Raw genomic sequence first — 26,926 nt, 5'->3', positions numbered from 1 at the left:
CTAGCGTGGGGCTCAGAGCTGCCCCTTCGAGGCCAGCCTGGGCAGTGCCTGTGGGCCCCCGCACTGCGGGTAGCTTGTGGAGGGGGAGAATGGCTGCAGAGATGGGCATACCAGAAACACCACAACCCAAAGGAAGCCTTTATTGGGCACGCTCCAGCCACTGAAGAGAACATGGCATTTCTTACATCTTCCTCCTGCGCTGAGGCTCCCCAGCATGGCCAGGGAACCCACAAAACGCAGCTCTGATACTTCTGTCTATATACATATACATATATCCACAAGCAGGGACAGGTGTGCAGCAGAGTTCCAAACGAGACCAAGTACTGGCACAAGCAGTGGCCAGCACAGAGGGCTGTGAGGCCCTGCTCTAAGCACCGTGGGCCAAAGAGAGACGAGCGCTAAAGCACAGGGCAGGCAAAGCCCAAGCCAGCAGCTGCTGCTGCAGGGTCAAACAAGGGCAGGTGGAAGGCATGTGACCACCACAGCAGCCCAGACCCACTAAATGTGTGGCACTGGGCACTGTAGGCACCTATCCACGCTAGCCCTTGACAGCAGCTGGGATAAAGTCCACTCCAGCCCTCCAGCATGGCTGGGTAGCCAGCAGGCTGTTCCTTGGCAGGGGGGTTTTGCACACTGCCTTGCCTGAGGTTCATGCGATGGGCAGGACCTGCTGGGCCTTCACCTGGCAAGAAAGTATGTATGGCAGTATGGAGAGCAACACCAGGACAGGCTTCGCCAGGAGGCTGCTCTGCCCTTGGGACACAGAGGGCCAAGGAAAGTGGGTCCCTGTGTGTTTCCAAAGACATGCTACATTCAGCTGGCCCCTCAACACCCCTGCTAGCAGAGAATTGGGTGTAAGCCATCTGTGGGCTCACCACAGCCCATATCCTGCAGTGGTTGCTAGGGAAACTCACCTCCAGGTTTGTTCTGGCCTTGCACAGCACATTGTGGGTCCTGGTCACTGCAAGGGAAGTGGAGTCAGTGAGGTTTCTGTGCTGTGGAGTCACACCAGCACATGGCTACCAGGCCAGCCTGGCCATGCCTTCCCACAGCAAGGTGCCCGCTAGGCCACATACACTGACTGACAATGAACCGCTCCATGCTGTCCTTGAGCTGGGCCGTGCTGCGCAGCTGCTTGGCTGTGTTCTGCAGAGCATCCTCCCTCTCAGACAGCTGGGCCCTCAGTGCCACGATCTCACCCTGCAGCTCCTGCTCCTGGGGCCAGACAAGTGTGATGAGCTGTGAACATCCAGCCCCATTGCCCCCCCTCCCCTGGCCTGGTGCTTACCTTGCTGTGGTGCTGGGCAGGGCTGACTGACAGTGTGGTGCTCCAGAAGGCAGCAAGTAGAGACGTGCACTCCTCCAGGATGCGATGCAGGGTGCTGGCGCTGCCCCAGAGGTGCCCCGTGGCCACCCACCCCAGGGCCTGTGGGAGAAGGGTGCGGAAGCAGGTGCTGCTTGGGCACCTGCATCCCACTGCACCTGGGGACTTGTGATGCCCAGCCTAGCATGGCAGGGCAGTGCCAGTGACAGTCCCCAGGCTAGAAGCTACCTGCTCCTTGCCAGCCCTGCAAGCCTGGAGGCTGACCCTGGGCTTAGGAGCCTCTTTAGGCACGGTCCACAGGGAGCCTGGCCCCCAGCTGCCACCAGCCCTGTCCTGCCCCCACTTTACCTCCTTTCCCGGAAGCTGGCAGTTAGGCAGCCCATGCGCTGGGCGCGTCAGACAGGTGAGCTCGTGGGCAAGTTCCTTCCCTTCCAGGATCTGATGCTCCAGGGCCCGGTAGGTGTCCAGGCAGCAGACAGCATGAGCCCCTCTCTGCCCCTCTCTCTTCCTCACTAGTGGGTCTGTCCCACATGGTTCTGTGGAACGAGGGTTGGGTGAGGACTACTTCTCCATCCCCCTACAGCCTCCCTTGTCGTATTCCAGAGATGTCCATTCTTGCTCAGCAAGAATGCTGCCGTGAGTTTGACAGGTCTCAGGAATCCCGGGAGGATGTGTATGGGAAGGTTCCAGTACCCACCATCCATCTGCTGGGCCACCGACGTGTCAGAAGGCAGTGGGGAGAAGAGGGAAGCTTCTGAGCTTGTGCCAGCATCCCGCACTGGGGGAGATGGGAAGCAGCCTGCAAGAAGAAGTATCTGAGTCCCTGCTGTCAGCCCTGGCTCTGTGCCTGGGGCTGCTGTGGGCCTGCCTGGCCGCAGGCAAGGCCACCATGTTTCCCCCTGCTGCCGCAGCAGGAGAGATGTGTGGTACCACTCCAGGGCTGCAGAAGTGGTGGGCCGGGCAGGAGCCCTGTACCTGCGCGGGTCTCAGCAGGTGGGCCAGGGAGACTCTCATAGACACGCAGCTCAGCTCGCAGCGTCTGCAGGAGCAGGCCGTGCTCTTCACATTGCTGCTGCAGAAGTGCCACCGTGTGCTGCAGCCTGCAGAGGGGAGACACAGCGACAGCCATGCCATGCAGCCCCGCTAGCCCCGAAGCCTCAGTGCATAATGGCATAATGCCCCGACCCTCACCTGTTGTTGCCCTCCTGCAGAGAGCGCCGCTCGTCCCGGAGCTGTCGGACACTCTGTTGGTGCTCGGTAAGCTCCTCCGCCAGCCGCCGCTGCTCCGCACGCCGCTGCCCCAGCTCTGCTTCAGCCTCCCGTGCCCGGGAGCAGGCAGCCAAGAGAGCCTCCTGCACTCGTGTCAGCTCTGGGGACAGAGAGCACAGGAGTGTCACCGCCAGCCCACTCAGGCCGCGTACTCTGGGATGCAGACCTGGGGTCACCCAGCCCTACCTCGGGAGAGGTGGTCACGCTGGAACCGCAGGGTCCGGTTGTCCTCACGCAGAGCCTGGTTCTCCCCACTCAGCTGCAGCGCCGGCTCCGCCGCCTGGCTATAGGCATCACCGGGCAAGCCTGCGCAGGGCGACCGATGCAGACTCTGTCTGGCTCGCTGCCGCGCACCGGGTGAGCACCCTCCCCGTGCCGCAGGCTCTGCAAAGCCAGACCCCCGCCAGCCCGGCCCCAGAGCAGCACCGTACCGTTGGCCTTGCTGGCCGAGGCCAGGCGGCGTTCGAGCTGCTCCCGGAGCCGGTCGTTGGTGCAGATGGACTCCTCGAGGCGCTGGCGCAGGCTGCGGATCTCCACTAAGTGCTCCTCCAGCAGGTCTGCCCCTGCCACAGCCAAAAGGACTGTTCGGGGCAGGAATGGCTTTGCCATCTGCCACATTCCGTCCTTGCTACCCTGCCCCATACCAGAGCCACATCCTGCAGACATTCTGGTGCCGGGGCTCTCCTTGTTTCCCTGCTCCCAGCCAGCATTCCCCTGTGCTTTGCAACATGGACCTTACCTGATAGCTTGTGGCTGGAGGGGTGCGCTGATGGCAGAGCCCCATAAAGGGGCTGCCTGGGAGGGGGTACATTCCAAAGGGTGTGAGTCTCAGTGGCCCCAGGGATCTCAGCCAGGCTCTGCAGCACACCGTGTCGGCAGGACAGTGCGGGGGCTTTGCTGCTCTCTCCGAAGGGGCCCAGTGGCACTGTGGGCTTTGCTGGGGCCACAGGGCATGTCACACCTGCATGCACAGGGCAAAGCGGTGAGGACATGGAGGACAATAAGCAGGAAGGCAGAACAAGGGTAACACACTTCCACCACATGCTTTTTGCCCCTTTCTCACTCTGCCCAGCAGTGCAGCCCAACAGCCACCTGTGGTGATAGCCCATCAGTAACTTCCTGCCCCAGTCAAACTTATACCTCCTGAAGAGCAAGGACTCTCCTACGCCATAGTGAGGATCTCAACTCAGCTTCTAGAGAACAACTAAGCAAACCAGCCCTTTCCCAGAGGCCCTAGGATTTGCAAGTGCCCATATCAAGGGCCAGTGCTACTTCATCCTGTGCCCATTCCACCCACCAGGCCCTCTCTAGATCAGAGCCACAAATCCCCATTGTCCCCCAGACAGAGTGAATCCAATCCCAAACCAGCAGCTCTAGGAAGCAGAAGAAGTGCCAGAGCAGGACAGGAGATGAGAGAGTATGTGGGATCATGCAGCATGGCACAGTATGGCATACAGGGCAGGCAGGACCAACCCCATGCCAGAGACACGTGCTCACTTTCTCCCAGCTGCCTCCGGAGCACCTGCAGCTCCTGCTGTGCCTCGGCCAGGGAACAGACAGGGGGCCCACAGCACCCCAGAAGTGGGGGTGCTGCAGAAGTGAGGGACCCAGCAGGCAGGAAGGGAGGCGGCCCAGGGGCCAGTGCAGGCAGAGAGACACTAGCAGGTTTGGAAAAGGAGTCAAAGGAAAAGCCTAGAGGTAGGAAAGAGATGGAGAGAGATGTCAGAGTGGCTCTGGCTCAACCTGGCAAGGACCTCTCTTCCCCAGGGTCACTATGAACCCTGGTGAATCCCAAGCAACCGAGTGACCTCATCTGGATGCACTCTGGATTGGGCCAGACCACAGAAAGCTGGTCAGGTCCCAGCCTTGAAGGGCTATGATACCACAGCAAGGCTCCCTGAGATGTTCCCCTACAGCTGCAAGTGCTGTGTGCTCACCCTCCCAGGCTGATACTGAGACACAGTGTCACACATGCAGCCCCTGCCCAGGCCTGATGGGCATCTACTGCTGCAGGGACACACATGCTAGAGAGGAGCTGTATGTCCCCAGCCCACAGTCATGGCCTGCAGGCACCCCATGGTACCTGTCAGCTGGGTGGGCTCCTCACAGCACTGGCTGCACTCACTGGTTGCATCCCCATCGGAGCAAGGCTCCAGCCCCTCAGACACAAAGGAGGAGCTGGTGGCAGAGCAGGAGGACTCGGAGGGTGGGAGGCTGCTGCTTGGAGAGTCACAGCGCTCCTGCAGCTTCGCTTCCAGGTTCTCAATCACCTTCTCCTTCTCCTGGAGTTCTTGGCTAAGCCTGTAGAGATGACCCATGACCAGGGTTGGCAGGGCAGTGTAACCTCTATCTCATGGTCCTCCTCCACTGTACTGTGCACACTCTGGCATGACACCCCACACGCTGCATTCCACATGCATAGTGCCATGGTTTGTCCAACCCAAGACTAGGGCTTTCCATCCCCAGAGCAGAGGCAGCCTTAGGCTGTCCACCTGGAGCACAGACCCCAAGGGCTTCCCAGACCCCTACCCCAAGGGTAGAATTAGCCCATGGGGTTCCCCAAGCCCTCTCTGGGAAGAGGTACCTCAGTGCCAGGAGTTCATGGCTGGTTTTATCATCTCCATCTTGTCGATCTGAGAAACCAAGCCAGAGAGGAACCAGTCACCACCTCCATGCCCCAGACTGCCCATCCCCAAACAGAGCCACAGCAGGACAGGACAGCCCAGCTCAGAGCAGGTAGCCCACATAGCACAATATCTCTGAGTAGCCCCGACCCTCCCTAGCCCACTGTGCCACGTGATGCCCAGCCCTTCTCCACAAAGGTACTTACTTGTGCCCAGCTTGTCAGTGAGCCTCTCAGCCAGCTGCCTGCCCTGAGCCAGCTGCTCCCGGAAGCCCTGTCCCAGGTAGTAGTCAATGTCAGTACCACGGAGAAGGTCCTCAAAGGACCGCAGGGCATCGCGCAGGTGCTGGACCAGGCTGCGGCTCACTCCACGGCCCTCCCGCAGCGTCTGCCGCAGGTGGGAGAGCTCCCGAGCCTGTGCTTGGATCAATGAGTCGTATTTCCTAGGAGAGATATGTAAGCGGTGAGTCCACAGGGCTGCAAGACTCCCCGAGGACACAGTAAGGACAGGCTGCCACGAGGAGAGTCTGTGCACTGTCCACTGCTGCTGCTCTGTTTCAGCACAAGCATCCCAGGAGCTTGGCTACAAGAAAAGCATATGACAAGAAGCCACCACCCTGGCAAGTCCCACAGCCCCATCTGGGCCCCATGACCATACCCTGGCCAAGTGGCAGATTGCAGCTCCTTAGGCAAAACACCTCTGAGCTTCGTGGTGGGCAGCTGTGCCTCAAGGAGGGCAACGCGATGCACCAGGTGCTGCAGGTCACGATGAGCCCGCAGGGCAGGCGGGCAGAGAGTGCCGTGGCCATCTGACTGCCAGCCCTCATCCTCATCAGTGAGGCTGTGGGCTGAGGAGGCCAAGGCCGTGGTGCCTGGTGGGGGCCGCTCAGCGCCCGAGGTGTACCCGCTGGTGACAGAGATGGAGCGGGCACGGCGCTGCAGGCTTTGGATCACCTTGTTGGCATTGAGAAGCTGCACCTTGAGGTCCTGGATGTGCTGCTGCAGGGCCCCCACCTCTGCTGGGTCCATGGCTTTCTGGGCAACCTTGCCCACCCTGGACATCCCTGGCTGGCCTGGGGACCCCAGCTCCTCACCCAGACTGGGCTCGCTGAATACATCTGGCTCTTCACACTCTGCAGAGTGAACGGGGCGCAGTGTTACTTCTCCATGCCAGGTGGGCAAGGCACAGGGATCCCCAGAACCATGACTCTATTTACCAGGGCTGGTCGTCTCATCCCGGTCAGCCTCAGTCTCACTTCGCCCACAAGTCTCATAGCCCAGGTCCTGGAAGTCCACCTGCACTTGCTTGCTCAGCTGCTGGGCATGGGGTTCACCTGCTGGGCACCCCCAACACCTCAGAGTCCTGCTTTGTGCAGGATCCATCACCCCTGCCCCACACACAGCACAGTGCACAGGGCATGCAGGGCTTGGCACAGATACCCCCACACTCCCCCACACCCCATCCCGCCTGGGGTTTTAACTCACGGAGGAGGATGTGGCACTTCTCCAGCTGCTCGGCTTGTGCCCGCACCATGGCCTCCGAGGCAGCAAGCTTGTCCTGCAGCTCCTGGCACTGCCTTTGGCCCTGTGCCACCTGAGACTGTAGCTCTGCACCCAGTCTTGACCAGCCCCCACCAGAGATCATGCCCTCCACCTGCCAGAGAGGAGACAGGATATGAGCTCCCCAGTTCCACTTCCATTCCAGTCCCCTGTGCCCAGGGCACTTACGTGGCTCACATCCTCTCTCCCTGGAGTACCAGGGCAAAGTTTCTTGGCCATATCGTCCTGTGATCGTGCCTCCAGTGCTGGACGCTTGGTGGGTGTAGTTCCTCTCTCTGCTGGGATCCCCTGGCCATCCCCACTGCTGCCGGCTGGGCGGTCCCTGAGGGCACTGCGGCTCTTCCTCTGTAGCCTGCGGGGCTCAGGGGCTGGGCGGCTGCCCAGTCCAGCCTCCTCCTGCTCCCCATTCTCTAGCAGTGATGTGGCTTCACCCATCTGCTCCTTGAGCTCTGCATTCTCCAGGCACAGGCTCAACATCGCCTTCCTGGGGACAAAAGGCACTATGAAGGGAAGGCAGAGGCCAGATGCAGAGTACCCACTCAAGCCCCTGCTACTCGCATGCTCCAGCACCCAGGGCTCTTGCCTCATATGGGAGACTGAGGAGAAGCCAGCTTCTTCCAGCTGCACCTTCAGCTCCCTCAGCTCCTCTTCTGCCCGCACCTCCTGTTCTAGCACGGAGGATGCCGTGCTCCCCAGCATGGTTCTTTCAGGGCCCTCACTTTCCTTAGGGGTCTGGGAGCTGCTCTAGAGAGACAAAAACAGAGGGGACAGAGATATTCCCAAAGGGCTAGGACACAGTCTGACAGTGATGCTGCTCCCAGCCCTGCCATCCCTGCTCCCGGTGCCCTGCTGCCATGACTCACGTGCTGGGTTGCCATGCCTTGGGCTGCCTTCTCCTTGATGCTGTCAGCGAGGCTGGTGCTGGCATCATCAGCATCTGCGCCTGTGGCCTCACCTAGAGAACAGCACAGCACAACAAGGTGCTCAAAGTGGTGACAGCGGCAACATTGCTCCTGTCCCATCCTTGGTGATGCTCACAACTCCTGTGGGCAGCCACAGGGCAGGTGCTTCCTCTCATACATGCCTGGTGTTGGGGTGCTCCTGCCAGGTGTCCCTACTGTCCTTGTGCCCTGCCACACCCTCTCTGCATGCTGGAACTCCAATCCAGCAGCCTGTGCTGGCCCTGTGCCGAGGGAGGGGACAGCCCCAGCTGCCTTCACCCCCAGAGATGGCATGCACACCTTCACAGCGCCTTGTGCTTGCTTCCCAACTCAGTGCAGACATGCCACCCACGCTGCAGCCACTTCACAAGCCACAGCCAGCGGCAGCAACGTGTTCTAGGTCAGGGACCCTCACTGGCACTGTCCCAGTCTGCAGGAACAGTTCAGTCACCCAAGCCCTGCTGTCACATGTGGCACTTGGCTCCCTGCAAGTCTTGCAGTGCTAAAGGGCTCCTTGTGTCCCACACCACAGCACACAGGGGGCACGGGCCCACCCCACCCCACAGAGGTGAGCTGGGGGCACACTTTTCTACCTGCTCCTGGCTTCCTAATGCTTGCAGCCCTTGTCTTGCAGCTTTCTTCCCACTTAGCCTGCTCAGCTTAGGCTCCCATTGCCAGGGTTGTGACATGGGTGTACTTCCACTCCCACTTCTCCCCAGGGAATGGGGAGTTTGGACAGGATCCAGATGGTTCCCCGGGGCTGCACGGGGCCAGGTTTCAAAGGTGCCTTGCCTTAGCCAAGCCCACCGCCATCAGAGCTGGAGCTCACAAGCAAGGCTGAACATGCAGCAGGGGAATGCAGAGAAATCCTGTCAGGAGAGAGTGGCCAAACATCCCTGGTGAAGGATACATACAGCTCCTGGGAAGGAGAGCTGAGGACCAGACAGGAGCACACTTGGGCACAGAGTGCACTGCATGCAAAGATAGTGGCAGACTCAGGAGACTCACTTGTGACAGGCAACTTCCGGGAGACTGCAAAAATTGGGAGCACCTTACTGCCAAGCCTAGCAGGTGTCAGCCTGTGTGGTGGAGCCTGATCACTGAGGCAGCTATGCCCAGGGAGCCAGGACAGCCGTCATAGAAAATCGCTGTTTCAGGAGCTAAATGCTTGAAGGGAGCTGCAAGTGGCAGCACCACCCCAGTGCAGCAGCAGTAGGCCCCCTGTGTGGCATTCAGCATAGCCAAAGTACAGCCCTCTGAGCCCCTAAGGACACAGACCGCCAGGTAACAAATCATCTAGGGCTAAAGCTCAATGCTTTCAGGGCTCTGAAGGGCAAAAGGATGAAGACCTTTGGCCGCAGGCTTTGTTGGGGGCATGAAGATCACAAGCATATGACTCTTGAACCAGATCACCATGGCTAAGAAGCCAGGGCAGCCATGGCTGCTCTGGAGACATAGGAGAACTACCCTTTGTGCCAGGACACAGCACCCCACTCCTCACCATCATCCATAGCTCCACATGACTCCCACTGCTCCAGGACCAGGGCAAAAAAGGCAAGGGGGAAAAAAGAAAAACAAAAAAAGGCAGAGGAGGAAGCTGGTGCTGGAGGAGCAGAGAAGTGTGCAGATAGGGCAGACTGCACCCAGACCACTCCTAAACAAGTGCATGAACTCTCCAACACAGTGAGCACACCGGAGTGTAAGTTCAAAGGGTCAAGGGCTGCTCATTTCTCTGTATCACTGACAAGAGATGCAACCCCAGCTCTCTTTCTCAGACTCTTGTCCTTCACACCCAGCCTAAAGGCACAGAGAACTGGTTGCATGGCTTTAAAATGGCACAGGGATCCAGGTTGACTTGGAAGCATTCATACTCCTGGCAACAAGGGAAGGGAAGCAAGGTGCCCAGGGAAATGGAGAGGAAGGAGAGACCCTCACAGAGAGCTACAGGACGACAGAAAGCACTGTGCAGTTTGATAGGGGATGCCCTCAGGCAGAGGGTGCTCAGGCTGCCTCTTCCACGGGGCAGAGGAGTGCACAGGCAGGGATACCAGGGATGAAAGGAGGCCCTAAAGAACATAGTGGAAAAGTTGGTGCACCTCAGCCCAGGATAATGCTCCTCTATGGGGCATGTACAGCAAGCAGTAAGGTAAGCAGAGGCCAAGAACAGATCTGCAGCACAATGCATACAAGAGATGGGAGCTACTGAAGCACCAGCCAAGACTTGGCTCAAGCCATGTCAGAGAGTCTGTGCCATGTCCTGGACTCCATGGCATTCAAGGGATCAGGGAGCCAGCTGGGCATCAGAGCCAGGATGGAGGATGGAAGGTGAAAAGACAGGGACACAAAGGCTTCTACAAAAGTGAGAGGCAGAAGGAGGAAGAGAAGATGGTGCTACACGGAAGTGAGAGGAAGAGAATGAGATGAAAGACTACAAAGGAAAAGCTAACCAAGTACCAGAGCTGCCCAGCAGCCACCAGCTGCATCCCTTTAGCCTACATAAGAACTGCTAAACTCACCACATAGCTAGGCACAGAGCAGCAGTGCTGACCTGCTGCATTTGAAGGGAGAGAGCACTGCAGTCTTCTAACCCTGTCCGAGGCAGGCAAGAGAAGACCTTAGCATGGGTGCAAGGCGTGGGATAGGTGGTGTCATGTGAAGCAGTTACCTACGGCTGGGCAGCAGAGCAGGCACAAGCCCAGGTGGCACAGCTCCACCAGATGGAGCTCTTCTGCTCCACTCGCTCCTAGGTCAGCTTCCCCAAGAAGCAGAAACACGCTCAGAGCTACAAAATTTGCTCCTGCCACCTTGGGAAGTGATCAACGATGAGAGTGCTGATCCATGGCCCACAGTTCATGGGAGGCATTGATCATCAGGAAGTTGCCGTTTTTCCTGCTCTCACACCAGTCCAAACACTCCCAAAGGAGGTAAAAGATGTCCTAGAACTGGCATGCAGCAGTTCAAAGTGGGACTGTCCCCAAAGCAAAAATAGGGCCCTGCCCATCACCCAAGGGGTGTGTGGAGCCTGTAATAAGATTCACATATAAAGTGAGGGAGCAGACCCCACCCAGACCCTGGCAGCAGCCACCCCAAAACAGCTGTCAAAACCAGGGAGCTCTCCCTTGAAGGTGCTCACAAGCTAATTTGAGATGACTTTTAATTCAGGGGGAAAAAAAAGTCAGTAAATCACCAACTCAGGTGTAGGACTTGGCTTAAGCATAAAATGAGTTCTTGGTTGTAGATAAAACTTATATAAGAGCCCCAAGCAAGTGCCACCAGGTCTTGCAGCCCTTCTCAAATTCTCAAGCTCTGGAACCTGCTTTTCCATATACACCTTCTCCTTTTGGACCCACTGCCATCAACCCAAAAGGGGGATGTCATGGGGTAGAAATGGTGAGGAGATACAAAAACTCACACTCATGCACTTGGGAGATGATAGAGAACATCTGGTGTTTCCTTCAGAGAAAGGGAATCTTTATTTGGCCCATGAAGCTGGGAGAAGGGAGATAGAGGGAAATCAACTAAAATGGAATGATCTGAATGTGCAAATACATCAGTGGCCACTGGGGTGGGTGAGGCAGGAACACACAGGAGACACAGGTGGATTGCACTGATCGCCGTTCTGAAGCAGCTCAAAAACAAAACCAAGCAAGCCCTGAGGGGGCTCTATCGTACCACTGCTAAAGACCCAAGCAGCCCTCCCAGAGGCAGGCAGACAGGCTCGCTGGGTTAGTGAACCGTTTCCGTGGCGGGCGGGGGAGCGCCAGTGCTCAGAAGGCATGCTGGGGTAGGACTCTCACACGCTCCTGTTCCCCACCTCCTATAGCGCCCTGCATCTCCAGCCTGCTCAAACACGCCAAGCTTCTTCCGAGAGCTTCTTCCAGCTGCCCACGAAGCTTGTGGACCCCCTCCAGCTCCACCTGCAGAGTGTGGTCCCTCGCAGTGCTAAGTGGATGTGCCACACAAAAGGGAAGAGAGTTAGACAGATATCAAATCACAGTCACAGAACCACAGGGGCTAGAAGGGACCTCAAAAGATCACCCAGTCCAACCCCCCTGCCAGAGCAAGGTCACCTATACCAGATCACACAGGAACACAGCCATGTGGGTACTGGATATCTCCAGAGAGTAAGGCTCCACAACCTCCTGAGCAGCCTGTTCCAGTGTTCTGTCACCCTCACAGTGATTTTTTTTTCCCCCTCATGTTTACATGGAACTTCCTATGCCTCAAATCGGTCCCTCCATCCAAGAATGCCACCTACTCCAGGCACACATGTTCCCCAGGCAGCTCAGTCACCTCCAAACCCCCGCAGAGTACAGCCATCCCCAAAAAAGGCTCCAGCCCATGGCAGGGATTTCTAGTCACAGCTGTTCTCTCCAGTACTTAATCAAGCACGCCACTTATGTGCTCTCTTGCTATCAGGTAGCTCAAATATCCTAGAGGCTGCAGCCCCATGAAGGGCAAAGGATTAGTGCAGAGGACAGAGAATGCAGACCACACTGTGCTGTGGAACAACTGCCTGGATAAGCACCTAGACAGATCCTTACTGACCCAACAGCTGGTTGAGAATTTGACAGCAACCTCTGAAAAGTAGCCAAGTGTGGGTTGGAATAGGCTAGGAGAAAAAGAGATGGAAAACCCAGGGTCCAAACAAGAGGTGGCACAGGGCACATATGGAAAGTAGTTCACATAGCATATAAAGCTTGCCACTTCAGCCTCTTCCTGGGAAAAAGACAGCCTAAAACTGGGAATCTCAAAGCTCCATTTGTCCAACTCTTTGTCTACACTCTCTCTTTCTCACTGAGGGCAGAACTTGAGGGACTGCCCCACGGCCCACCCACACTTGTTACAGCAAGGCAGGGCAACATGGAATCAACGCAGCCTCACTTACCTGTCTGGATGCGTGTGGAACTTCACCAGGCTGCCATAGAGCTGCCTCTCTGCCTGGAGAGCCTCGTTTAACCGATTCCGTTCAGCCACCAGTCCTTCCAGCATCAGTAATAACTGGTTGGAGAGCAGAGACAAAAAACTGAAACATAAATTGAAGGAGAAATCTAGCTGCCCCAGAGTAACAGGGGCTTCCCCTTTCTCTCTTGCTTGTGCCCAAGTGATCAAGATGGTCAGTGTGACCCCTGCACTCCCAAAAGACTCTGCCCTTGAGACAAGTGCTGAAGGGAACCATTTCTCTCCTCTGTATCCCTCTTATCCAGCTTCCAAGCACGAGCACATCTCAGCACATTCTGAGCCAGATAAGGAAGCCTCAAAAGTGAGCACCAAGATAAGTATGAACACAGCCCAGCTCACCCCACATGGCACACTACCTGCTGCCCTCTGTTTCCAGTAGCCTCCTGTCCTCGCGACTCTGCTACGGCCACTTTCTCCCGAAGCACCAGTACCTCTTGTGTCAGCCTTTCTATGGCTGGAATTTCTTCAGGATCTACCAGCTGCATCTGCAGATCCTGAAAACCAACAGCAGGAGAGCTCAGAAGGGATCAGTAGCAAAGACAGATGGCTCTCCATAGTCCTCCTGAGTGGAATGCAACTGTCTGAAGTTTCCAGCATTTGGAAAGACTCAGGTATCCCAAGACAAATGCCAACACACCCAGAGCGTGCTAGGCACAGCCAGGAGCAAGAACTGAGAAGAGGAACATGGCATTGTGTTTGGTACACAAGAAGCACAAGCCAAATAATGACACTACCAGGGTCTGGAGCCTCTGCCTTCTGGCCAAAGTAGCAGTGGGCTGTAGGCAAAATAGCAGCAATACCACTCACAAAGAGCCAGCCATGTCACTCTGAGGATGTGGGGAAAGCCTTCCCAGGCAGAAATGGCACAGCACAGTGCATCACCTCACCTTGATGAGGTCCTCTTTTATCTGGATTGTCCTGGTCAAGGACTCTATATCTGAGGTTTGCACCTGCAGCTCTTCCTCTTGTGCGGCTATGACAGACTGGAGAGCAGCGACCTCCCGCTGGGAAGGGAAAAGAAGTCCATGAGAGCCTTCAGAAAGCAAACACCCCACGGCAAGCTGCTGCCCCATTTTCCTCACAACAGGGGGCTCCAAGACATTCAGCGAGGGACGGCCCAGCAGCCTCCTCAAAGCAAGAGAGATCAGCACAGGCTCCATCACAAGCTCACCCTGCTTTCCCTTTCCTTCTTTGCCATTAGCTCCAGCTCCTCTTTGGCATTCACAAGATCCTTCTCCAGCTCCGCTGCTGACATGGTACCTGTAAAAATAGCTTAGTTACTGCAGGAATACAGCATATCAGCTCTGATCCCAGGATCATTAGAATCCCTCTCTGGCAGGTCCACAATGCCTGCACTCCCCATTCATGCTGCCTCTCAGTGAACACTTCTTTCCTGCTTGGTCTTTACACAGCAGCATAAAGTAGCAGCAACATCCTAGGCCTGCTGTCCTCACCAAGAGCTGCTGAGGCAAAACCCAAGCCAGTTGTACTTGGCCTCAGCCCAACCTGAACCATAAATTCAAAAATCCTTTGCTAGACAGGATCAGCTCTTGATTAGCAGTATCTCACCTCAGATCCAGCACCAGCCTTTCTCTTTCCTATACTCCCATTCACTTGAAACCATCACCCAAAGGAGAGGCCCAGCTTTATTTCAAAACACTCACTCTTGCTCAGAACTCTTTACTCTCTCACAGTTTCATGTGACCATAGCTCCCCCACAATAAAGCGCTCTGTTTATGTTTGGGGACCCTGAAACAAACTGTCACCTCACTCACCTCCCTCTGTCCCGCAGCTGCTGTCCCCCTGTGGGGGTTTGGAAACGGCTGTAGCTCCACAAGCTCTTTGGAGTACTTCCTGAAAAGACAAATGTCTACAGGTTCACATCCCTATGGGGAACCCAGCACCTGCAGCTTCCCCAGAGCTCCAGGCAACGGCTTTAAATTAGAGGGTAGCTCTAGATTGGACGTTAGGAAGAAGTTATTTACTATGAAGGTGGTGGGACACGGGAACAGGTTGCCCAGGGAGGCAGCAGAGGCCCCATCCCTGGAGACTTTCAAGGTTAGGCTTGACAGGGCTATGAGCAACTCGATCTAGCTGAAGATGTCCCTGCTTACTGCAGGGGAAACAGACTAAATGACCTCTAGAGCTCCCTTTCAACCCAGTGCATTCTATGATTGCAGCAAAGCTGCTGTCTGCTTCGTTGATGCCTCTGAAATGTGAGAAACCAAGGAAGAGGATCTAGCCAAGCAGTGAGGACAAGCAATTGCACTGAACCTAGAAGCTGTATATGTGAGCAAAAGGATGCTGGCCTTGTTTGGCACTGGGGGAGGACACTGGCAGTGGCTGTCTTCACTAACAGATTAAAGGGATTTCACTCAGCTGCAGCAAGCTCATCTTTTAACTAGGACTCTATACAGATCTAAATCTTCATCCAAAGATGTGGCTCAGAGAGACCATGCAGGAAAGAAAACAGAGCTTGGTCCATATGCACATCCCTAGGAGGATCCAGAGCTTGCTTTAATCCTGGGAATAGAAATGAGCAACCTGTTTACAGCTGCTTAAAAACGTTTAACATGTCAGCTCACTAACAAACCATTAGCAGCTGCACAAGTAGGAGGTCGCCTGTGCAGCCTTGGAGTTGTGTTCAGCCTTGGAGGGGTTTTTAGCAAAGCTGGTTTAAAAATACCAACTCCAATTGTGGAAGAGACAGCAAACAGCCAGTAGGCTCTGCCAAGAATTAGTGGAACCTAAAATTAGCCCTCCTGTCCTTTCCAGAATGTGACAATGTCAGGAGGGGATTACAATACAGCAAAGCAGCCCAGCCCAAGGAAGGACTGGGTCAATGCTGGAAGGTCAGAGGGGGAATTTCTTTCATACTCTCATGTGCCCTGAGGACTCAAATACTGCCTGATCAAAACCAAAGGAGACAGCGAGTGACAAAGGCTGATGGAATCAAGATTAGGACATCCAGGCAGCATTTCTGCTCCCCAGTTTCTTTTCTCCTCCTATAGTAACTCTCTTCCCTAATCTCACTTCCATTTCTAACATTCTCCGTGGTGTTCTGCTCTCTCCCATTTCCTTCTGTTGCAGTCAGCTCTCTCTGGAGCCTCGAAGCCAGAGGCAGAGAAACACCGTGCATGATTCTTACTTGTACGGGCTGTCTGTCCTGCTTCAACAGCCTGCCACCAGATGACTGGGTCCCAACAGGCTCCTTCCCTGACACATGCTGGCGTAGGAGTTGTAACTCACAGCTCCTCTCAGCCAGAGCTTGTGCCATCTTCTCAGCAGCCACCTGATTGAGCAGGAAAAACAGGGTAAGGCAGGACTGTGAATAGGGGTAAGATCCCTGCCCCTCACCTTCCTGAGAGACTAAAGGAAACCTTTTCAATATTTATCTGTCACTTGAGACTAGAACTGTTCTGCAAATCAGCCTGGGACTAGGTCCTGGCTGCTCCCAGTCATTCCAATACAGCCCTCCCATCTCTACTTGTCAGATGGCTGCAGCAAGGCTCAGCCTGTCTACCTACAGAGGAATAAGCTCCTCAGTTTCTCTCACCCCATTCAGGACAGGAGAATGACATAGAACAGAGTAGAAAACAGTACTTGGGCTTTCAGTACCCTGCTATGCAAGAGTAGCAGAGGAAGAACTGTAGCTCAGTAAGAGGCATTAAGGTGGCCAAGATCATACACTAGTCTGACTACTGTGTAAGGTAAGAAACAACAAGCAGAGCTTACTCAAACTTCTGTGCTACACAGAAAGGGGCTCAGTATTCCTTTCTGGTCTGGTAGCACCCACATGGAGCACCAATCCCCTCACAGCCCCTCTGCTGCCCCAAGCTCAGGAGCATGGATATCTAGGAGGATCTGTATCTCCTTCCCTACCACACACAAACTCTGCCTAGTCCACTTCAAACCTGTTGAGGTGTCAAGTCCCCATTACAGAGTTGCTCTCTACAACTACCTGAAAGGAGGTTGTAGTGAGGTTGGTGTTGGTCTCTTCTCCCTAGTATCAAATGACTGGATAAGAGGAAATGGCCTCAAGTTGTGCCAGGGAAGGTTTAGGCAAAACTTTGCTGAAAGAGTGGTCAGGTATTGGAATAGGCTGCCCAAAGAGGTGAAGTCACCATTCCTGGGCGTATTCAGAAACTGTAACATGGCACATCAGGATGAGGTTGATTGGCCATGGTGCTGTTGGGTTGACAACTGGACTCAATCTTATGGTCTTTTCATACCAAAACAATTCAATGATTTTAAGAGCTGCTGATTCATAACTGCTCCCATGTGATGAGTTGAGACTAGCCCAGAAGGTGATTCTTCACTGCTCAGCAGGTCCACCAGCTTACACCAGCAGCAGCTAGAGCACAACTTCTCTATGTTAACTCAAGAGAGAGCCATGGACCCCAGCCCCGCTGCTGCAGCACTGCACACAACTCACTCTGCTCTGCTGCTCCTTGGTGCTCAAAGCCTGCAGTAGCTCCCGGATTTCAGCATCATGCTCCATGGTCTGACGGTTCTTATCGCTGAGGAGATCCTGCAGCATTTTCTCCTTGTGCTGGAGGCGCAAGCGCAGCTCCTCTGTTACCTCATTCTGTCCTGGGCCCAGCTTGCACAGCAGAGTTGCTGTGAGCTCCTGAACAAGGAGGGAGGAGGAGACGGAGAGAGTGTTGACATTAAACTACAAGCTGTTCAAGAACAAACAGCTCTTCAGCCTGGGTGTAGCTGAGGCAGCAGTACACCTCTGCAAGCAGAGGTATTCACAGATGCCAAAAGCAGCCAGCTTCTAAAGCTCTTGACACAGCTTCCTGGGCCCTACTCAGAGGCAAGCAGTCAAGACACTCGGGCTTGGGACCACCCTCTTTGCAGACAAACTAGAAGAACTCTCAGGATGCCAAGCTAAGGCCTCACCTCTACTTCTTTGTTCCTGTCATGCAGGCAGGTCTGCAGCTGCTGGATGATACCCTCCTGCTCTTTCTGCCTGCTGCAGGATTTGGCCTCAATCTCCTCCTTGAGCCAGCGGAGGGTTTGGCAGGTTACTGAGACCTGCTCTAGTTCCAGGGTTTTGGCTTTCAGGAGGCTCTCCAGGCTCTGTGGACCACAATAGAAACAGCTCAACCAGGGACACAGACTTTATCCTGACATAAGCACAACTGGAAATACCAGTATCTTCTGCTAGCGGAGTCACACAGATTCATCCATCCTCTCCAGGCACCACACTCATCTCTACACCCAGCCCAGAAACACGAGTGACCGAGGAACCTACCCTATGCACAAGGCCAACCTCCTGCAGCTGCTCTCCCCAAGTGACAACCAGAGCATTCACAGGAAGCTTTGTCTAGCAGCACACCACAGCCAGGCTAAGTCACATGCCCAGGTACAAGTACTCACATGAATGGTGGCCTCATTGCTGGACAGGACACTGCGCAGTTTCTCCAGGTCACTTCCACACTCCCTTATTGAGAGACGGAGCTGCTGCAGCTCTTGCTCCTTCTTCTCCAGGGCACAGAACTTCTCGTCCACTGCTCGCTAGGGTGAGAGATTGGTCAAAAGGACTCACTGTGGGGGGCAGCTCAGCACTTCCTTTCAGAGGACTCCTCTGGAAGGCTGAAGCATGAAGAGCAGGTAGAAGCCACGGTCACTTCTAGAGTAAAACAAGACACCACGAGCAGACTATGCTCACCTCCAGAGCAGCATCCCTGTCACTGACTCGCTGCTGCAGTTTCTCCAACATGGCATTCACAGCTGCAGGGCTCTTGTTCAAGCTTTGCTGGCACTGCAGAAGCTCCCTGGATTCCTAGAGATCACACCAACACACCTCTCTAGTACAGCTGTCAGAGCAGAAACCCCCAGAGAATTAGAGCTAACTACCTCCACACTACACTTGCTCTACTGCCATATTAAAGAGTGGTAGAGTCTCAGCACCCAGGGCTGACTGACTAGTTCCAGCCAGGGTTCACCAGGCATTGCTCAGATACCTGCACCTTTTTCCTCATCTTAAGAGCCCAGAAGCATCTCCCTCCCTCTCCTCTTCTTGAAGGGCAGACACAAAAATTACAGACTGATTTCTCCATCACTGAATATCAAAGGAGGAGCAGAGCCCTGGTTTTTTATGTTCAGCTTGAGCATTTCCACATCTCACCTGCAGAAGCTGTTCCTTGTGAGCCAAATGACAACTCAAACGCTGAACTCTCTGTTCCTGGGCCTGCAGCTCATGGCACTTCTCCCACTCCACAGTCTGGAGCTGCTGAGACCTGTCCTGCAGCTCTGCCTGCAGCTGCTGTACCACAGCACGCAGCTCCTGTGAGGAAAAGTACATACTTTGGCAATCAGTCCTCAACAGACCTGTGAACAGCAGGCCAGTCTGAAGAAACCAAGAGCAACAAGGGCTGTGGGGACAGCAAAAGATGCTCTGCAGCACTACAGCTTTCATATCATATCTGTGGTGAAGAAGTTTGAATTTGTTTCTCGCCCTGGGGTATCCATCCACTGAACTCCTTCACAGTGAATTACAGCTAACCTGTGCAGCAGCAGACATTAACTCTGTAACACTGCAAAAACAGATGGGATATTTGCACCACCCAAAAACATACCAGTGACAACAGATCCACTGATCAAGTGTCTGCTGATTTCTAAATCCTCAGATAGGAAGCTAAGGAGACTGAAGAATTCTCCCTGGCACACCAATGCCCCCAGGCTGGTGTAGGCAGAAATGGTGAATGGGAGTGAAGTACCTGGTTGTGCTTCCAGGTTGCCTCTTTCTGCAGCTCTTCCTCGTGCATCATGGTCTCCAAGAGCTGAGTTGCTCTCTTGGCTTCAGCTAGTTGATGCTCTTTCTGGCCCTGAGATCTTTTCAGCTTCTGTACCTCCAGCTTGGTATAGAAAAGTGTGTTCTGAAGATCTGTCAGTGACATTTGCTGCTCCTGGGATGAGAGCGGACTCTCTGACACCTAACAAGAGCACGAGGCAGAGAAACTTAAAGATTCACTTCATTAGAAGGATTTAAAACCCAAGATCTCCACAGGACAAAATCTTGTGCATTTGAGGCTTTCCAGGGACATACCTGCAACTGCCCCAGATGGCTTCTGTGTAACATGCCTCGCAGCTTGGCCACTGTCTCATTCTGCTCTTCGATGATCTGGTACAGCTCCTCTGTCTGCAAGTCAAAGGATACAAAGCCCAGCCATCAACAGACCGAGCAGACACCCTCCCACCCCAAGCCTGCAGCACACATTATGACATATGCCAGCAATGCACGACAGTAAGGGCTTTGCAAGAATTTTAATGAGATCCTGGGTGCCCAGCAATGGCTTCAGCACTCATTTTCAGACACTGCCTACAGGGCTAACAGACCTTTTGGTGAACAGCATCCCGCCCATCCAAAACTATTACCTTGCTCTCTTTGCTCTTCAGGGCCTCGTTCAGACTCTGGATTGTACGATCTTGCCTCTGTGACACTTCTTGGACAGATTTTAACTCAAAATTCAACTCGTTCAGCTTATCCTGCAACAACTGAAGACAGAAACATGTTGGCTTTTTAATCCTGCCTAAGGCTTTAAATAAACACACTCAGGATTCCTGCCACTCCTTACTCAAATCCATACAGCCCAGGTGTTCACCAGATCAAGGTCAACATGGTTCACTCCTGAGTCTGTAAACACTGTTTGAGCTGGGTGGAGATGAGCGAGTAAACAAAGCCTTCAATGCCTCCCACAGGACTGCTGCAGTGCTTCTGACCCCGCCAATAAAGCTCTCATGCAGGGTCCAGGCTGCAAGCTTGGGTTCACATATCATACTGCCTTTCACATATACTTCAGGGGAATCTTGTTTGGATTGCCCACAGGCTTACTCAGTTTCTAACATTTTCCTCCTAGTGGAACAGAAGTAAGAGGTTGTTTCAGCCCAAAAACCTGTCAAGAGATCCCTAAAAGCTACACATTGTAGAAACTGTCTCCTTTGATTCTGAGGTACTCCAGAGCATTGCAGCAACCCCTTTACAATCTTTCAGCTCCTTCTCTGTCTTCTTTGATTACCCAGATACTCTTGGTCTAGGTAACTCCCATTCAATCAGATCAGTGGCTTCTTTAGCCTCAAGTTCTGCCTTCAGGAGAAAAGAGCAGAGCCTAGCCAGGGCTAGGCTGCCAACAGCATACTGCAAAGCAAAGTGGAATGTGTCACAAGTCTCCATGGCTGGTTTACAAACTGAGAAACTTTGCCTTCAACACTGTCACCCAAAAGAGACTACCACCTCAAACAGCTTTAGGACAGTTCTCTGCTTTCACCATCACATTCGTGACTCAATGCACGTTGTGTACTTAAGCAACTGCTTCTTAGTATTTCTAAACCTGCTGCCTGTTGGTGTTCTTGATCTCAGATGATAGGCATCTTTCTCCAGACTTACTCAAACCTGTTTCTTAAGGAACTGGTGCTGCTCATTAGTTTGCACACCTGTCATGCTATCTCTTTGCTAAGAGACACTCCCCCTAACCTGTTTAGACACTTCCAACTGCATTTTCTGGGCCTTGGGCTTCTTTACTATCTTTTATGATCCAGGCAGCTCCAACAGCTTCCAGCTGTCCTTGGGTTTAAATAAAGATCACATCCCAAACTTTTTTTCCCATTTGATCACTGTCTTTCCAGTGGGTATAATTCACTTCAGAGTTCAAGAGCATTACTAAGAACATCTACTCCTTACAATGTGTTCAACTGGATCTGCCTCAAGACAACTCAGATGCATGTTTCTTTCCTAAGAAAGCCTTCAAACTGAAATGAAAACTGGACCACCCAGCACTGATATCCCTTACTGCTTGGAAAATAAAAGCAGCAGCTGTCTTAAAAGGCAGGTGCCCTTCGCCCCTGCACCAGGCTCAGCTCATGCAAATCCAAGAGACAGGGAAACAGCCCTGTGCATTTCTTCTTCATCAGCACCCAGGAGGCTCAGCAGGCAAGTGGGAAGTTCTTCCAAAATAATAGTTTGCAAAAATAAACCACAACAATGTACACAACCCAGCTGCAGAAAGAAGCAAATGCTTTTAACTCAAGCTGGCAGACAACAGCACTGAAAATCATGCATCAGTGCACACCCTCACTGGAAAAGAGGTCCAGATGCCTGCCTCTGGCCAGGCTTGGAGGCATCTTCCAATATAGACTTCATCAGATTCATTAGGCACTGAATTTGCTGTTCATGAATACCTTGTTGGCAGCTTCAAATTGCTGGATTTTGTCCTGAAGCTCTGCAGCACGCTGATCAGACACATGCTGCCTCGCTGCAAAGTCACCTGGAGCCAGCTGAGGACCTTCATCTTGCAGATTCTGGGAGAAAAAAGAAAAGAGAAATGGCTCAAATCCTGCACTGGCTTCTTGGATTTAGCTGTCAGCCCCCACAGGCCTTGCAGCATGGGTTTAAATATGCCCCATGGTGCTTTTTTTGTCTCCAACAGATCATGCTACCTGTGCCTTCCCTCACCTGGGTGGCAGGCTGGCACCTGGCAGCTCTCTGTCTGACCTGCCAGAAATGCCCTGCTGCCCTTTCTCTCCTCACTCCTGCACCATGAACCCAGCAGCTTGTCTGGCTCCAATCACTATCTGCAGGCTGATGGTGGATCTGCTCCCCACACCAGTCACATCCCTGAAACCTCCCCTCCTTCCCATGTACCCTGCTGGCAGCTTCATAAAGCTGCAAAACCAGCACTGAACTAAAATCCTCCTTCCCATGTTCTGCCAAGCTTCTTTGTCTTCATCAAACCCACAGCCTTCAATCCTTTCCTCCTGTCACAACTTAGCAGTCACTGCCTGCTCTGAAACGCTCCACTTGTGATTTTCTGGGCTCTCCTTCATGGCTTCCCATGCTCCAGCTGCTACACTGAGTGCAGCACCCTGCAGCTCCACAAACCACAGTAAACTCAGTGCCTCAGCTGAGATTTGCTTCATGACATACAGCCTTTCACTGCGAGTGGAAACAGCCTATTTTGCAACACGTGGCCTGACAGACCCTGCTTCCTGAGCACACACTAATCCCTTGTTGTCCCTTCTTAGTATTTTGCTACTTTCCACCTAGCAAGTTGTTAACCCCTTAGAGCAAAACTCGAACCCAGCCATCCACCCTCACAGCCCTCACAGGACTTACTAAGTATTCCTAAACACTATCAGTGATCTCAGATCCATTGTGCTGCTGTCAGCTTTAAGTGGGAGCCCTGGCAAGCGTGGGATTGCAGTGCAGAGGGTACAGTTTTTCGGAGCACACACAGGAGCACCAGCTCCAAGCAGCACAGCACTGGGAGAACAACAGCCAGCTGTGGTGAGCCCTGTCAGACTGAATCCTCACCCTTAGCAGTCAGAGAACTGCTGTCTCTGGAAAAGTCAGGCAGCACAGGGAAACTCCCCCAGGCCTGTGCACTGCCTCTCACATACAGAAGCAAAGCTTCTTAATGGTTTGTTAAGATTTTAGTGAAAAGTTAAACAGTCACAGCAAGTAACTTCAAATTTGCACAGCCAAAAAGGCTTTGGATCAGACAGGGAGAGCTGCTGGAACCTGTCATAAGCAGCTACTTGGAAATAAGGGTGATGAAAAGAAAATGGAGAGGAAAAAAATTCCTCCAAAATTTTCACATTCAAAGAAAAATAAGCAGAAAGTCTGCAAGGAGCTAAGAAAAGGAAAGGGCAGAGCCAGCTCCAGAGTCCAAAGTCCCAGAGCACCAGCTGCCTCCCTGGTGCTGCTGCGCGGCAGCCATGTCAGCAGCACAGCTCCCCACTGGCTTTTCCTACACCAGCATTTCACTGACAACCTCAGCAGTGCCAGCAGACATCATCCTAAACAGAACACTTCTTTAAGAAAAAATGATAATCACTGCTTCATCCAAGCCTGCCAAGCTCACATCTGCCTAGAAGAGTGGGTAAAAGATCAGCTCTCAGTAGGGTAACCCTTTGCTTGCTACCAGCACAGGCAGCTGCAAGAACACATCTGACAAAGGCTTGGTTTGGTGGCATTGTGCTGGGGCTGTGCTGGTGAAGAGAGAAGATTGTTGGTTCAAAAAAATACTCAAAGTGACAGTACCTATAAGGTCACACACCCTGGCACCAGATTGCTCTTGATCATTCTGAATTACAGCAGGAAATGCGACAGAAGTGCAGTTTCCCAGAGCAGAAAGGACACTGTGGTCCTATATAGCCTATATATTCCTCTAAAGCTACCAGGATGGCATTTATGCACACGAAGCACTGGACAGAAAAGTGTTTCTTGTAGAAAGGGAAAGAAAAATCATTCCTACAAGAACGAGGTAGTCTGCTAGTTGCACCAAACTTCTCATTTTTGCTGTTAAAGCTATCCAAAGGATAAAGCTCTTTTCCCCTTCTGCCAGCACCTTCATTGAAAGACACACCTGCAGCTGCCACAGCAAGAAATCCTGCAGGATGAATTCCCGGCAGGGGCAGTCAGACATCAGAGGCTGGTGAAACTCCTCAAACACAGTTCCCAAACGAGGATGGCAATGCGTGACACAGAGCCAAGCCATCAATGCATCACACTGACACTGCCACGCTCTCTTAGGAGAAAGCCTATTTTTGTGCTGCAAGTATATCCCTGGCAGTGAAAACTGGTAACAAGTGACACAGAGTGCAAGAAGGAGCATCCACGCCCTGCTTCACATCTTCAGCTGATGGCTGCCGGCACAGTGCCTTTGTGCACCAGATGAAAATTAGTTTTCCTGCATTTCTCCTTCACATCGCTTCTTGAGCAGGCTTTTTACGGCAGCAGCGCACAGCTCAGGGAAACGCCCAAGCAGATGGGACCAGGAGCAGCATGGGCTGAATAGGAAGTGTAATTCAGCACAGCCACCGTTGCCATAGTAATAAACAAGCATTTTTTCTAATCCCTTGAGCCACCTAGAGCATCAGACAGCACTTAAGGCTGCTAATGGGAATGCAATTAGGCTGACATGGATATTCCTGAATTGAAACTGATTGAGGCCTTCTATTCATCAAGGAAAGTAGAAAAGGAGCTACAAGTTCAGCTTTTTGACTGCATAGCAATAAAGATTTCATTAAAGCCAGCAAAACAGAGGCAACCTGGAGCTACATGAGGACATCCACCAAGGCAGATAACAGCACCTGAGAAGTCCCGTGGAAGCTTTCAGCACCTCTCAGCAACACCTGTCACTAATGGATGAATCTTGTCAAAGGATGAGAAAATAAACCAATTATCTAGAATACCAACCCTAAAGTCATCCTCTGGCACAAATCCACCTGCAAGGAAAACACCTTCTCCTGAGGGCATGCGCCACACATCCCTACACGGATCTGCAGGTCAGGCAGGTTGGAGGCCTGATCTGCAGAGGCAGGCGTTCCTGACTCAGGCACAAAGAAAACACATTTGCTGCAAAACACATGCCCAGAAGCTTCAAACGCTCCTTTTGGTCGTGGATAGAAGTCACACTGACTTCTTAAAGAGAAACCTGAAGACAAATTGGTGTCTTCTCAGCAGAAAAACAACAGAGCACCTGAAGAACTTTGACCCATCTAGCAGACTGCATTGACAGGGAAAACAGAGAGAGGGAAATGTTAATTTCCCAGAACACAGGGAGGAAACAGAAGACAGGAGAATGACAGAGAGTGGCAGCACACCTAAAAAGGACCGTGCTGCCTATTCTTAGCTCTGGGTTTGGTGACACGTGGCTATCTGCATTATCTCAGCACAGAAGAATCCCCAGTGGGCTCTGTGTCGAGCCACAGGGACGCTGCTCAATCAAACAGCATCACTATGACCTCTACCTGTACCCGCAGCGGCATATAGTCTTCACATAGGTCATCCCACAGCTCTTGCAGTTCAGAAATCTCCAGGGTAAGACCCAAAGGAGCTCTGGAAAAGGATTTTCTGTCTGCATTCAGGAAGGCAGAACCAGAACACACTAAGCCAGCAGAAGCGCTGCCATCTGCCAAGTCACGGCTGAGCTGGTGAGGAGGCAAGCTGGACTTCACAAGAATAGGCAGCCTGCTACCTCGGGGGCTTTGAAGGGGTTTGTAGTCCAAACTCTTGATCAAACTGAGTGCCAGCTCCAGCCTGTTTCCACTCAGTGAAGAGCTTGGGGTCATGCGGTCATCTGAAAAATCATCACATTTCCCATTCCCTTTCACCCCCTTATCTCCATCTTCATCTTTCTGCTGTGAAGGGCTTGTCTCCACAGTTGTGTCCAGGGACTCCACAGAGGACACAGGTGTGCCTTCCTCCATGCTCTCTCCATCCACTGGCACTCTGGCACTGGTAGACTCCGTCAAATCACACACAGATGACTCCTCGTTGCCCATGCTGACTGACCACCGGCTGGACAACCCGCAGGAGATGCTTCTGGCCACCTTTCGCGGCACTCTGCAAATTGCTTCATAGTCAGCATCAGCCACCCGCAGCGCAGCACAGCCACGGCACCGCCGTGGGCGACTGCTTGCTCCCTCCGAAGCATGGCAGCTGTGCGGCTCCAAGCTGTGCTCTTCTTGATCAGTCCAGTACTCATACCCAGAATAAGCAAAGTCCTCCTGAAGAAGGGCAGCATACCGCACATCAGGCAGGTTAGAAAGGTCCACAGTCCCATCCCCAGCTCTGTCATCTGCGCTAGAGTCTTCGTTGTTCCTGCGGTACATGCTTGCAATGCAGAACTTGAGACGGTCTTTCTCCAGCAGCAGTTTCTGCAGGCGCTCGATGGAGAGGGCTTCAATGCGCGCAATGACGGTGTCGAACCTGTAGATGCGGTCCAGCATGAAGGCACACTTGCTGCAAGCAAACTCGGATTTGCCATCCCGGCACAGCTCCCGGCCCAGGACATGGGAGAGCAGCACCTGAAGGTTCAGCTTAGCCGCCGTGTGGAAGATCCATCGTCGCTGGTTACCGCACAGCTCTCGGGCACAGATTCGGCAGGTTTCCTTCATCTTCCCTCCCCACTCACACACAAACCTAACTCAGGGGAGGTCTGGAAAGGCTTTCCTGGGGCCTCTAACACTCACTCAGCACATATCCCAGGGTCGAGCTCCCTCAAACCCTGAGCCCCCTGGCATTTCTCGCTCCACCCATCTCCACCTTTCTGTGGGGAGAGTGGCACACCGAGACTCCCGGTGCTACAGGAACATCCCGCCCTACAGCAGCTCCTTCACACCTCAGCGCAGCAACGCCGGGGTGCCCCCCGCTTCACTCCCCGCCTCTCCCCACAACTTCCCCAACTCCGAGGCTGTCCTGTCCTGTCCTGTCCCCTCTCTCCTGGCTGCCCTCCG

The 26,926-nt window shown here is 53.4% G+C and overlaps 1 protein-coding gene across 2 annotated transcripts; it reads right to left on the bottom strand.

Moving 5' to 3' along the window:
• Positions 1 to 123: 123 nt before the first annotated feature.
• LOC135177362 (myomegalin) lies at positions 124 to 26,881 on the bottom strand. Of its 2 annotated transcripts, none has more exons than XM_064147226.1 (38): positions 25,439 to 26,881; positions 21,866 to 21,985; positions 20,066 to 20,185; positions 19,737 to 19,829; positions 19,408 to 19,623; positions 18,816 to 18,974; positions 18,357 to 18,470; positions 18,065 to 18,202; positions 17,585 to 17,764; positions 17,115 to 17,309; positions 15,828 to 15,971; positions 14,455 to 14,533; positions 13,851 to 13,939; positions 13,567 to 13,683; positions 13,036 to 13,173; positions 12,606 to 12,718; positions 11,532 to 11,659; positions 7,640 to 7,731; positions 7,360 to 7,520; positions 6,945 to 7,260; positions 6,702 to 6,870; positions 6,434 to 6,553; positions 5,875 to 6,349; positions 5,424 to 5,659; positions 5,178 to 5,226; positions 4,677 to 4,894; positions 4,091 to 4,285; positions 3,333 to 3,554; positions 3,025 to 3,156; positions 2,780 to 2,899; positions 2,516 to 2,693; positions 2,300 to 2,424; positions 2,022 to 2,123; positions 1,673 to 1,860; positions 1,289 to 1,426; positions 1,077 to 1,215; positions 915 to 961; positions 124 to 682 (listed from the first exon to the last, which is right to left on the bottom strand). In XM_064147226.1, the coding sequence occupies exons 1-38, from the start codon at positions 26,585 to 26,587 to the stop codon at positions 650 to 652; spliced, it is 6,747 nt and encodes a 2,248-aa protein (XP_064003296.1). In that variant the 5' UTR covers positions 26,588 to 26,881; the 3' UTR covers positions 124 to 649. The 2 variants fall into 2 exon arrangements, with proteins under 2 accessions (XP_064003296.1, XP_064003297.1); XM_064147227.1 differs by having other exon boundaries at positions 6,434 to 6,550.
• Positions 26,882 to 26,926: the final 45 nt, after the last annotated feature.

The sequence above is a fragment of the Pogoniulus pusillus genome, chromosome 8, assembly GCF_015220805.1.
Source record: "Pogoniulus pusillus isolate bPogPus1 chromosome 8, bPogPus1.pri, whole genome shotgun sequence".
Classification (NCBI taxonomy): domain Eukaryota; kingdom Metazoa; phylum Chordata; class Aves; order Piciformes; family Lybiidae; genus Pogoniulus; species Pogoniulus pusillus.
The sequence above is the reverse complement of the archived record's forward strand: the minus strand, read 5'-3'. Positions and strand labels throughout refer to the sequence as shown.